General features: G+C 41.0%; 1 protein-coding gene across 1 annotated transcript in view; it reads left to right on the top strand.

Moving 5' to 3' along the window:
* fbxl17 (F-box and leucine-rich repeat protein 17) overlaps positions 1–12,384 on the top strand; it is a 200,639-nt gene extending 188,255 nt beyond the window's left edge. The window contains exon 11 of the mRNA XM_034118533.1: positions 12,155–12,384. Within this exon, the coding sequence (XP_033974424.1) occupies positions 12,155–12,292 (138 nt within the window). The 3' untranslated portion in view covers positions 12,293–12,384. The remainder of the gene's footprint in view (positions 1–12,154) is intronic.
* Positions 12,385–13,460: the final 1,076 nt, after the last annotated feature.

Below are 13,460 nucleotides of genomic sequence, written 5' to 3'. Positions count from 1 at the left end.
AAACAGGAATACATTGTTAATACTGAAAATGTGAGCTACAGAAGGAGTCAAAAAGGTGAGGAGGTGAGAGCTGATGAAGATTGTGGTTATCTACAAGTAAGTCCAGGGGCAGAAGTGAACACTCATACCTCATCTCTCTCCTGCCCTCCTTAGTTTAAACCTCCTGCCCCCACCCCCCCTGCTCTGCTCTGGAGATTCTTCACTCGCCTCAGTTAAAGACTGGTGCTTCTGTTTTTTTTTTAAAGTTGTTTTAAATTGACAGCATTACCCATTTAGGCATTAACGCAGCTGACACTCCTCTCCGGAAATACCCACAGATAGGGCTGTTGGATCTCTTTATCAAGGTCACTGTGACAGGGTTATTATTGGCTGTTGTCTGATTTGACTGTGTGACCTTTCAACCCCTTGGCCCCTTGGCTACGCTTCTTCTCTGCTTGAGGAAGTCAAGTGACTTTAATCAAATGAAATTACACACTAAATATAAGTTCTTTGACCACTGCTTGGTGAACCTTTTTTTCAAGGTTTCACAGTGGTTTAAATCTGTGTTGCATGTTGTGTCTCTTTAATAAACCAAATCAATATTTTTAAGTACTTCGCAAAATGTGTTTTTAGTATAGAGAGCACATTCAATTTGGCCATGATTTTTTTCCGGGTTTGCATTTGACATTTCAGCCTCTAGCAAAGTTGTATCATGCTTTATTTGTGTATCACAGCAGTAAAATCCGGAGGCATGTCCAATTCAATCTCTGGGCAAACTAATCTCATCTCTGCACTTAATTCGGTTCTGGGAAAATGCAGAAGCTGGGGGATAACTCTCAATTCCACAAGGTTCCCACATAATGAAAGTCTTGTGCAAATTACTTAACTTTAGATTTCTCTCCGCCACAGCGTCTCTTCTTTATGTTGACAAATCCATTAGATTTTTTTTCCTTATGCCTCATTTTATTAAAATCTCCATTGTTTAGAATAAGATGCAAGGCGCAGTGTTCTCCATGCATACGCTTGTTTCTCTTTCTTTCCTCAGCCCAGTGTTGACAGCGTGAATGACCAGCATATAAGGTCATCTGCACTTCTGCAGTGTAGGACACATTTCCCCATGGCTCTTAGGTTGTTCAACTGTATTGACGATTACATTCTACATAAGGCAATAACGGGAGGACATTCCAGGAAAAACTTCTTCAGTGTAGAATATGTTCTCTGGATGGTATTTTCTTTAATTGCTCTCACACTCGGAACAACCTTCGTTTGTTTAGCTCAGCCCCAGGATCTACACACTTGAGGAACCATCTCAATATTTACCCATCATGCACCTACTGTCCAAGCCAACATACTGTAGCTAAGGGGATCATTGACAGTGGCCCCAACCCAAAATCATTCTGCCTTGCAAACCAACCATGAATGTTTGCTTTGCGAAAATAAATAGTTATATACACCTACTCACTGTGGTCTGCTTTGGCAGGTGGTTCATCCTTGTAAGATCTGTGTTGACAGTGTTTTGGACATATTGCAAATATTCCAAAGTTAATATTTCCCTTAAAAGGATGTTGCTTGGTTTTAGTTCAGGATGTGTATTTTGTAAAGAATTTAGTACAAATAACTGCAACACTGTGGTAAAAATAACAGCTAATTACCATATCACATAAGGACAAAGGCCTTCTCTTCAGCATTTGGCCTGCCTTAGTCTGCCTGCCTTACAGATGTTCAGGTAACTTCTGCACCCCACATTTGGCTATTTAAAATAAATCATGGTTTAAGTTTCTCTCTCCCTCCTTCCTTTTTTCCTTTCCTGCCCCACAAAGCTTTATCCCACAATAACTAATGTGGGGTTAGGTTTCAGACGGGGTCCTGTCAGTCTTAGACAAATACAGTCCTGTGATAACCTTGACACACAGTGCGGACAACCCAGTTTGCTCTCCGCCTCGACAGCTCCGCTCGGTCTGTGTAAATTTGTTTGGAATTGTCAAAACGCTGGGAATTTTAATGTAACAGCTTCCCTGAATGTCACAGGACTTAGAAAGTGTAGAATTCATTTAAGAACTGTTAACAGGATCCATCTGGCTCTCCTCATGTGGAGCAGTGTGAGGGATCGATTTCCTCCGTCACAGTTTATACAAACGTGCTTCCGTACTGTATACATTTTACTGCCAGGCAGCCTGACTTTTAAGTCCAATGCCATTTAGACAGATATGAAGAATTTGAGATTTTTTTTGACACAAACACAGACCTTGCACCGGCACAGATCCAAGTGTAGTTGATCTCAGAATATTTTCTTATTTAGACTGTCCTTTCAGTGGCTGGGTGATATACGGTTTTAATAGTATGGAATGTGTGCGTTTGTCCCACTGACTTTTTTTCCTTTCCTCTCTGCCTGAAGGATTTTCTTTGTGTCTCAGTGTGTTTATAGTTGCTCAAATACGATGTGTCTGTGTGTAACAGTGTGTGTTCTTTCCGAGAGGAATTTATGTTATTTGCTGTTAACACAGTTCATAATGGAGCATTGAAATCAGAACCCCTCCAGGCCTGGGCAAATGGCGTGCTCCGCCTGCCTCCAATGATTACACCCTTCCGCCCTCAGGGCCAAACGACACAGTACTGACGAGGGGAAAGAATGCGATTGATCCAGACTCACCCAAAAATAATCAAATCAATTCATTTCGTTCTCTTTCAGCCCTGCCTCTTTGGCTGTCTTTTGAAGTATTCAGCTGAAAGACTCAAGGAAAAAGTGCCTTAATCTTCTGAAAAACAGTTCCTCTTTTGCTCAGCAGTGCCACACATGTCATTGCGTCTGTCACTGAAAAGCCCGCTCCCCAGTGAGTCTGCTGTCAAATGTTAGGTCCTCTCTGTGTGGGGAATTCATCTTCTTACACAAACACAATGGCATATTATCTATTAATCGAGGCTATGCTTTCTAGTGGTGAAACGCAGAGCAGAGTTCACTTTCAATAAAATTAGAGCGATATAGTACATATATTCTGCTCATTGCACTGGGCACACACAGAGACTCTGAAGCAGAAACACATACATATGCCAAACTCCCACAAATTCACTAAATGCTACTAATGTAAGATGTATCTCTTTTCAGCCAACCACAAAGTAAAGACAATTGTCCCGACACAGAGACAGCTGAATACTATGTATCTAATCTTGACACTCTTTTCTATGTCTCTTAATTGTGGTAAGATGCTGTTTTCTATAATGGGCCCTACTGGTTAATTTGAAAATGTAGACTTCAGTCTTTGCTGATGTATCACTATGGGGATTTAGATCTTTTTCGGCCTCAGTTCAATGTTTTCTTTAGAAGCTTTTTCACAGCTTGCTCAAATCTACATGTATCTCATTTTCCTTCTTATCCTCTTTCTCCGCCTGTCCATTCCCTCTCCTTTCCTCTTCCCTGACCTCTGTCTTCCTTTTCGTTCCCCTCATCTTAAATACTTTCCCCCTCTACTCTCTTCTTATCCTTCTTTTTTCCCCTGCTTCATTTCCACTACTTCATTAGAGTGAAAACAAATGGGCAGTCCAGGTTGTGAAGCAGAGAAGGAAGCAAACTCACCGCGTCAGCACGGAGCCTGACTAGAAAAAGAATAACACTGACTACTGGCCCCTTCAGGGACAGCTAGTGGAGAGAGTAAGAGTTATCATAGTAATGGAGCAGATGAAGGAGGGAAAATGAAAGTAAAACGAGGGGTGGCTTCTAGGGAAAAAAAGAATGAGAAAATGATTAAACGGATGACAGAAACCAAGAGAAAATAAAAGTAAAATTAGATGAAATGAAACAATAGACTGAGTGCTGGCAATTCCCTTTACAAATGGCCCCCGCAAAAGTGTTTTCTGTAAGCAGTTTTGAAGTGTTCTCCCATTACCTGAACCGAGGTGGAGCTGCGTTTGGGGAGCAGGTATGAGCGCGGCTGCACCCCCAGATAGAGCAACCAGACAGACCTTGTTAAAAGAACAGACATCCCAATCAATATCGTCGTTCCACCGGTGCATCCAGCTGCCGGGGACCATACACAGATAGGCACGGCGCAGCAATTTGCCGGCATAAACAACGGCCTAATTGTTCAGGGCCTGGAGGTTTAGAGTGAGGAAAACAAAGATGAAGTATGGTGAAGAGTTAGGGGGCATTTTAACTCTCGTTTATGAAATGAGAGTTTTGGAGTTGGGCAAAACTTTCTGTGATGAGTGTTGTTATTTTGACCGGCAGGGGTTCTTAGTTTTAAAGGCTTGTAAAGTGAGGAGGAATTAGGGAACATATAGGATAGAGATGTTCCCCTGGTTCCTATTTTCCAGGCTTTGGTCAGGCTTGAATGTTCAAAGTCAGGAAAGTAGTTTGAAAGAGTAATTTGCTATTTGTGCTTTTCAGTGTAATCTTGGAGTCTCATCCCACACAGAAGAGCCATATTGATTGGCAGTCTTAACTGAAGCCGCCTCCTGATCATCCCTTCATCTTGTTTCTAAAGGGCAGGAGCAAGGGACAGTGAAGGAGAGAGGTTGAAATAAAGTGAGACAGCGACAGAGTTCACTGAGTATCTGAAGGGAATCTCAGAATTGCCCTTCAACAAAAATCTTCCAGACACTCAAACTCGTAAACTTGACCTAAACCTGGCTCACATACACTCATATACACACTCTTGCTTTTCTTTGCCTCCACCTTGTCCTTACTTTTCTTTTAACCCCTACTCCCTCTTTTTGTCTCCCTGTTACTCCCTCCCTTCCTTAAGCAAGGACATCCAAGGTTGACTTTTGGATGCTGCTCACATCTTTTGTTAATTCAATTCGTTCATCCAAGTTGCCCCCCTGTCTTGTCTTTCAGCCTTCCCCGCTTTCTCCCCCTCCTGGTCTTCCTCCTTCATCCACTGCTGTTTACTCATCACAATGGAGGTCAACATAATCTCATGGAGTCATGGACAGACAGTAGACACAACTCAGTGTGGCCTGGGTACTCAGACTTGCCAATCCTGATATGTCTTTACACAATAACTACGTTTTTTCCTTCTCGACAGAGACAACAGGAGGTCACAGCCCGTATGCAGCCTGCAGGCGCAGAGTCTTACTGTGTTGGTGATGAATTAGTTGTCTGTGCAGATTTAACACATACAGAACATTATGCGGGGTATGGATTAAGCCCCTCATTGATGTCCAGCTTTTTTATTTAAAGCTGTATAGATAATGGATGTCAATGCTTTGAATACGTTTTGTCAGAAATGCTGTTCCTATGAAGTGTGGGAGATGAGTAACATGTGAGAAAAAGAACAATTTTAATGAGACAAAAATTCACGAAAGACATACAGATTTATCATACTGTCAAGATGTGTTCCTCTAATGACAGCGTTTAGCACAAAACGTACCAAAGAACTTGGCTTTCATTTGAGTGTTCTTTCGTGATCATTCAGAATAAAGTCACGATTCAAGATACTCACCGTAAGTGTCCTCTCCAACGTTAGATTTACAGATGAGACTCCAAAGTCTTGCTCACTGCCCTGTGTGTAACTTTCCACAAATCTAATCCAAGCTCTCCACGCTCTAAGGAGTCACTATGAATGTTGTATCGTGGTGTTCTTTGAAAGGACAGGGTCAAGCTGTCCTCATTCTTTATTTATTCTGAAGAACAAGGGAGTCATGCGAGGAAAAAAAAATTAAACACAGTAGCTCTGTTGTGATTATATTTAAGGAATTCTGCTTGTGTCTGACCTCCAGTAAGCCGCTCTGGAATTTGTTCTGAAGGTGTGTGTGTGTGTGTGTGTGTGTGTGTGTGTGTGTGTGTGTGTGTGTGTGTGTGTGTGTGTGTGTGTGTGTGTGTGTGTGTGTGTGTGTGTGTGTGTGTGTGTGTGTGTGTGTGTGTGTGTGTGTGTGTGTGTGTGTGTGTGTGTGTGTGTGTGTGTGTGTGTGTGTGTGTGTGTGTGTGTGTCTTTCTTTTTCTCTTTTGTGTATTAAAGGGTTTTAACCCCAACAAAGAACATTTAACAATCTTTAACAAATCGCTGAAAGATGTAAATAATTCATTTCGATAGTTATAATATACATTTGTCAGATTCACTGTGAATGGTGAAACATTTGGTAGAAGAGTAGAGCTCCTTGGTTGGGAGCCGATCGAAACAGACCTGTGGAAAAACACACACAAATCAACATTGATTATATGAAATCAGTTTTAATAGACATAAATAATAAACTATTCATAAACAATTGAATGTAGGATGATTGTATCAAAAGGTACGAATTAGCAAACGGACTGCTTCCGCTGACCATCTTGCTTTAAAAACACATTTTCTACCCTGCCCTACCTGGACCTCATTAGACTTAGAATTATCTATAATACAATAATTATTAGTAAGACAAAAGTTAATTGTTGTACATAATTCTTCTGGTGCCTTAGATTGTCTTACCTCTAGACATTTAAAGCATCATTTGGCTTTGCATGTTGTACCTTTATTATACCTAATTTGATGTTTTAAATGCAAAAATAAATACAGGTTTATGAGTATAACTTTGACTAAAACACCAAATCTTACTCTTAAGGGTTTTGGTCACCACAACACTTTCCATTTTAATTAGCTTTTTTCTTTTGTTCAAACTTATACATTTAGCTGTGATAGTGTTTTTTTTTAGAGAACAACAAATAAATTGTGAAAGTCTTTTGAGTTATTGAATGTTTTGCTCATGTCTCCCGAGATAAGAAGGCCTGCGTAGAACGAGAGATTGTGCTGAGCCTCGTACTCATTCCTTTAGTTACCTTTGTCACGCGTGATGGAGTGTAGGGTTTACAAACCTGGCCTCCAGAACCTCTTTCTCTGACCCTGTTCAGTTGAGCCCCCATTCCTCCATGTGTGTGTGAATGGGTGTATGCTCTGACACTCTGCTTTTCAGTTCTGCTGCTGTCTGATATTGTGCAGGGGTGAGGGTTTGTGAGCGGTACCAGACCTCAGTTGTCGCAAGCGGTGCCTGACCTGGTTTCTAAAAGCACATTCAGAGCCATGCACTGCAGGGTCGCTTTGAGACAAAATCTAAATGTTTGAGCTCAGGCTTTCCTTGGTAAAGAGCAGTCTATTCCTTAAGCTTGCATCCAAGCCAATGCATCAATAGTTCATTTAGAATATTGAATCTTTCAGAATAGGTTTGTGGTAACCTCTTTTCTGTCTCTACATTTCTAAAATCCTCGGCCTCCTTTCCTTTCGTTCCCATTCATTCCTCCCTCCCTCCTACCTCTCCTTCTTATCAGAGACTATCTTTCAGTCGTCCAGTCACTCGTTTATAAACTTTACAACAGGGGCTTTTCCTCTGAGCAGTTTAAGAAGGCCATAAATCTGGCTTGTTTAAATCCAGACTTGTTTAAGCTGCCTTTTACTAAGACCTGATGCACTGCATTCTTGTGCTGCCTAAACTGGCTTTTTAAACATTTACCCCAAATGTATTTATTGCTTGACTGATACACTCTCTTCATGGAAGTAGAAAGGGAACGGTGGTATTTGTCTCTCTTTATGGGCTGGGGACTGGCGATGGCTGCCACATGGCCAAAGTAAATGTATGGGAAAGAAAAAAAAAGATCCCAACAGACTTGAGCTGAATTGAAAGAAGACACAGAGGGAATAAAAAGAAATAGGGCAATTTGTATTGTCAAACAGACTACTAAACATATCTTTGTTTTCTAATATCAGCACGGATTTACATTCAGCTCTGAAATTGTTAATATCAACTGTGAGTGTTTTGTTTTCAGGGTGATTTTTGCGGTGTACAATAGAGTCCTCAGGAGGCTTCATATATATATTCTGCAGGTCTCCCTTGAAAAAGAGACCTATGATCTCAAGGGACAATCTGGATAAATAAAGGTTTGAAATGAATATATTCATTTTTTTAGCACTGTACTTCCTCAACTCTCTCCCACTTTTTTGTATTCCATTTCCCTACATTGATTGCTAGGAGCACTCAGAGGGTGTTCTCACAACCCGGTCTAATATGATATGCATCTTCGTGTTTGTGTATCTGATTATCGATTTACGACCCTGTTCTTCTTTTTCCCACTGAGAATGTGAGCCGCTGCTGCTCCATTAGTCATCTTTACGACGTGTTTTACTGCGCTGCTTACTAGGGGAAGGCCCAGCGCTTGCGGTAAATGTGTTTTTTACGTGGTGATAGAGTGCATTTGCATCCGAGGATCAGACTTAAAAAAGGGCTCATTGTTAAGAAAGACAACACTCCCAGAGAAAGCAAAGGTCAACCCGTCCCTTACCTTCAGCCGTCACATGTAAAAGTAGAGGAGTGCTTGTCAATAGCCGTTCACACACACAACGCTATAAACTATTCACGTATACCGTACAGCTTGTTCAAAAGCTTTCTGCTGAGCAGCATATCAGACATGCATCTTTTTGTTTTCCCCTCATCCCTCCCTCGCCCTCTTGTAAACCCTGACAACAGCACATTACCCTTCAGCATGCATTACAGCACACTTAGATCTACAGGGCAGCATCTTTGAAGTTAAAATGGGGGAAAATATCATAAGTATAGGCCTCGCTCCAGATAGCTGTGGCTGGGCTCCCAGATGCTGCTCAAAGATTAGAATCAGTGAGCAGCGATCTGCTCCATCATATGGCTCTCCGACAGACTTGGCAGCAAGTTGTGGGGGGGGGAGGGGGGTCAGTACAGTATACTAAGGGTGCATGGGGTAAAAGTAAAAAAAAAGAAAAAAACGTCCTTCCACAGTAATATATCTAAAGCACCTTTCCCAACACCAGAGGCCCCATTGCTTTCCGATAGCTTTTTTAAGCTTATGTTGCCTAGCAACAAATACCGTTAGGAGCAGTTTTGCCCAGTAACAACATTTCACTGTAGGATAAAACAGCTGAATCACCGGTTTTAAAGAAGTCTGTGGCAGTAGTGCTGTAACCAGAAGACTCTCCTCTCTGCCAGCCAGCTACCCACAGCTTTGGTCTGACCTTCATGTCTAACATCAGCTCAGAGCCACAAATACCAAGCAGGTGTGGTGATGTCATCACGTCTCATTCAACATACCACAGAGCCATGCAAAGGGCACAAAGCCCTGCTCTGGAAGGAAGATTGTAGCTGTGAACTCTGGGAACATAGCTAGGAGAGGGTTTATTTTACAGAAGGCTGCCTTTTTAAGATTTACAGTAACTCAGTTAATGGAGGCTGTGATGCATAAATGCCTCTGTCAACTGATTTTCTGTCAGCAAGATTTTCTATCCGCGGGCAATAACATGTTTTAAAAATGAACCTAGGCATATGTAATTTTGAGATGCCAATTAATTAAACCAGGTACATAGGGTTTCTGTGCTGTGTTGTAACCATTTCAAATGTAAACAGGCTTGGATTTGATTGATAGTAAAATCTTTCTACAACTTGATTGCCTCCCATAATAAGATGTTTGATTTCCAATCATTTGAAGCCTGTTGCGTGTGTCAGTAATTACATTTTCAAAAGTGGAAAAAACAACATAAAAATGTTCTTTTTAAAAATGGTCTTCACGCACAGACTTATCAACAAGGTTAGTTAGTTATTCTTTTCATGATTTCATCCAAGCGATCCTGATGCAACATAAACATTTAGCGTTGACGCAACTAGCAATTAGGAAATGATTCAGCGTTTTGATTGGGATCCATTCTGTGTGCGCTGTGTTTTCTCAGCGAGTGAAGCTACACTACATTAGCATTAATGAATGTTATGGCCTCCCATCAGTTTGACAGGTCTATTCTTTAGATCTGTTTTAATTGTAATTAAGCTCTGATTAATGAGCTGGGGGATGTTTCATTCTCTTTTCAAGAATATAGTATAATATGTTATGAAGGCAATCGGGGGTTTGTCATTTTATCTGCTAATGAGACTCAGCCATATGTCATAACACACTTAACTTGTCTCTGTAGTAGCAGCTTTAGGAGGTTTCATTTATGCTGCTCTTCTGCTCCTGCTTTGGTGCTCTGTGGAGGAAACGTACAGCATATTTGTAAGCAACTGTGAAGAAAAGAGGGTGGGGTCGCCATTGTTGCTTATAGTTTTTAAGAGTGAGCATAAACCGCAACGTCCCCTTTTGAAATCTGTCTGGAGAGAGAACTGAGTAACAACTGTTTTTAGCACTTATTCTCTGAATTGGCTCACAGTGTCTTTTTTACACCATGGTGTTGATTTTATTTTGTCTTACCTGTATCAACAGTATCCTGAAAGAGTTGTATCAGCCTCAGTGCGTTTACCTCAAGCACCCAAACTCCATCTTGCTGTTTCTTCCTCTTAAAGGGAAGGCTCTTGTTGCCTTATAGTCTTCTTGAATTCACATTTGCTGTCCATCTTTTTTCTGTGACCTGAGAGTCTGCTCTCTCAAGTGCGCTTATTACTCTCTCTGATTCTGCTGCTTTACCCTGACTGTGTCTGTCCATTTGTTTTCTCAATTTCTCCACTTAACAAGCAATTGCTGATACCCTCAACTTAAAGCAGATCATACCCTGAGCTAGAGCCAGGGTTCTGTTACCCAGCGAAGCTTTTCTTCCAGAAAAACCAAAGGGCTCTTGGGCAATGAGGTTGGGGAAAACTGTGGAACACTTTGTCACTGCTTTGGCAACAACGGATGACTGTGCTCAACATGTGTGTGAGTGTTTATACATCATTTCCCCTGGAAAGTGTCATGCTCGCGGGTGGGTGGGGGTTGGTTCTGGGTGGGTTGCGGTTAACCCCTCAAGGTCTCCAGGGTTACTCTGCCTCTGCTCTTTGTCAGATTCTCAGGCGTTCTCACTCATGGTTTTCTGTGACGGTCTGGCAGAGTGTTAGACTGGCAGAGAAGGGCGGGAGTAGCTATTAGCTGCTTGTCTTTCTAGTCCTGTGAGAACATGAAGGCCTCATTTGCCTTGTGAGCTCAGCTGTCCTCCAGTGCCAAACCCATCGCCAGAGTCCAGTCGTGTGTGTATGTGCATACATTGTTCGCTCTTAAGACATTTCCTTTCATTCATGTTAGTCTGCTACACTGTCACTTTGAAAACACCCCGCAGTTCAATCTCTGTGTCTGATTATCTCAACAGGGCGTCATGGGCGATGCAGAGATGGTCAAGAGATTTATTTTGAAGTCTGTATTTATTATTCCTAAAGCATTATTTATGTTGCATTTATTTGGTTTAAATCTGATTTGCCTATTTTTAAATCATCAACTCCCTGGAAATATGTCTGATACTGAGTCAAAGACTCTGGAAAGATTCTGAAATTGGTTGTCTCATGGTATGGACCTGGACAATGGGTCTAATATACCAACATCTGTAGTACATCTCTTATGAAGCTATCTCTTAATTGCTTTCAAAGTATAAAAAGGAGGAATGACTATAGCTGGACACAAAACTATATCAATGTACATATGGGTAGCTGACAATTGTTATAAAGAATGACTAGAAACTGGTAATACTGTGATCAAATAAAACAAACATGTAGGCAGTGAGCAAAGACGACAGTAGTGCTTAGTTGGCCTTCAAAACAGCTGTCGAAAAAAAATACAAATCTCAACTTTACTTTTTTACATTATTTATTCTACCCTTTCAACAATTTAGACGGTTTGTACATCTTAAAAAGAAACCAAATTAGTAGAAGCGGGCAGAATGCATAGCTATACAGAAGTAGCCCTCCCGTTAGTCATCCTGTTGAAGGAGTAAGTAAAAGATAATTCCGTAATTAAATTCTCACACAGATAAACTACATTCTATATATACATACACATACATATGTACACATATACATACATACACCCATTTCCAGTTTTTTTTTGGTTGGATAGAGTAGGCTGCTAATAATTTTTTTCTGAGTCTTGATTTGAATTTTTGATGACAGTCAACATTTGAGAGAGTTTTGTTAAGACCATTCCATAGCACCTAATATGGATAAGCTCAACTCAAGTTGCAGTAATTCTTTCATCGGAACTTTCCATGGTATTAAAGACTCTTCATCAGCAGATGTAGATTTTTCCCCCACTATTTTTTTAATCCAAAATGTGCTTAGTATAATGGAGAGTTTAAAAATCCACAATTCCTTGAAACCTGAACTTCTGCTGAGGAAGACAGAGTAAGGATTTATCTTTATTTGCCATCAAAAACGATTTCATTATTTTTGTCATGGAGGTGAATCTGATAATTTAATCAGTACGTTAACAGTGTGTGGGTTTTTTCTTTGTGTTTTGCAGGTGAACGAGGAGACAGTGGAGAGGCTGGTGGTGCAGTACCCTCACATTGTTTTCAGCACGGTGATGCAGGATTGCAAGAGAACCCTGGAGAGAGCTTATCAAATGGGCTGGAGCCCCAACACATCGAACACTTCGTAGCTACTGCTAGAGCTCTCTCTCTCTCTCTCTCACACACACACACACACACACACACACACACACACACACACACTCTCTCACACACACACACACACACACCACACACACACACACACACACACACACACACACACACACACACACACACACACACACACACACACACACACACACACACCACACACACACACAGCTACACCGAGGCCCTTTTTGTGTACAGACAAAATTACACAATATTTGCAGCTCAGTCATGTCTGCCTCCCAGCCACTGTTCGAACGTGCATGTGAACATGTAGCTTCACACTCACAAAGTTTCAGTTCATCATTTATTTCCTTGAAAGCAAATATTCAATTTGAATCATTTAAGAAAAATATGGGTATTTTATGGTAAAGTGAGACTTAGGTTATACACAACAACATGACTGAATCGTCCGCATCATCATTGTCAATAAGTCAGATTACATCCAACAATATAGTTCTTTGACCAGAACAGTGACTAGTTTGTTTTGGTGCAAAGCAGTGCACCAACAAGTGTTTTTTGATATATGTTTAGGTGAGTGTTACTCAGTTGTTAAGAGTATTTATAACTCATACAGTACATTGTAAGTTGTCCGTATCACTTTGGATGGAGAAATGGTCAAGATGTATGAGCAGCGGTCTGGTCCTCAACACGTGAAAAAGATCAAAAACAAACACATCATTTGTTTAAAGACATTCAGGTATCATTGGAAAATAATATTTTTAATGAGCATGGAATTAAAAAAAAAGGATTGCAGATGTTCCTGAGCGATGTGTTGAGGTCGGCCCTCTGCAGTGTTTACTCCCTTCAAACTGAACTTGACTGCTGCAGTGAGATCGCACAGGACAGATCAGAGACTTAAGGATCAGAGACGACATCCACAACTTCAGACCTGAAGACAACAGAACCGCCAGTGCTTCAGAACTCACTTGAGGCACTGTGATGTTTATTTTGTCCAATTACAGTAGACGTTTTCTTTTTTTCTTCTTTGGATGTTCAGTACAGTGTTAAAGGCATTTGTGGACTCATGATGTTTGACGAGGCTCCATTTTGAAGGACAGAGCTCTTTGCTGTGACTTAATATGCACATTGTCACGGTACAAAAGAAAGTTCAACACCTGGTCAATTCATGGCAGGAAAACAGCATTG

This window comes from Trematomus bernacchii, unplaced genomic scaffold (genome assembly GCF_902827165.1).
Source record: "Trematomus bernacchii unplaced genomic scaffold, fTreBer1.1, whole genome shotgun sequence".
Taxonomy (NCBI): domain Eukaryota; kingdom Metazoa; phylum Chordata; class Actinopteri; order Perciformes; family Nototheniidae; genus Trematomus; species Trematomus bernacchii.
This window is presented reverse-complemented; position numbering and strand designations above follow the sequence as displayed.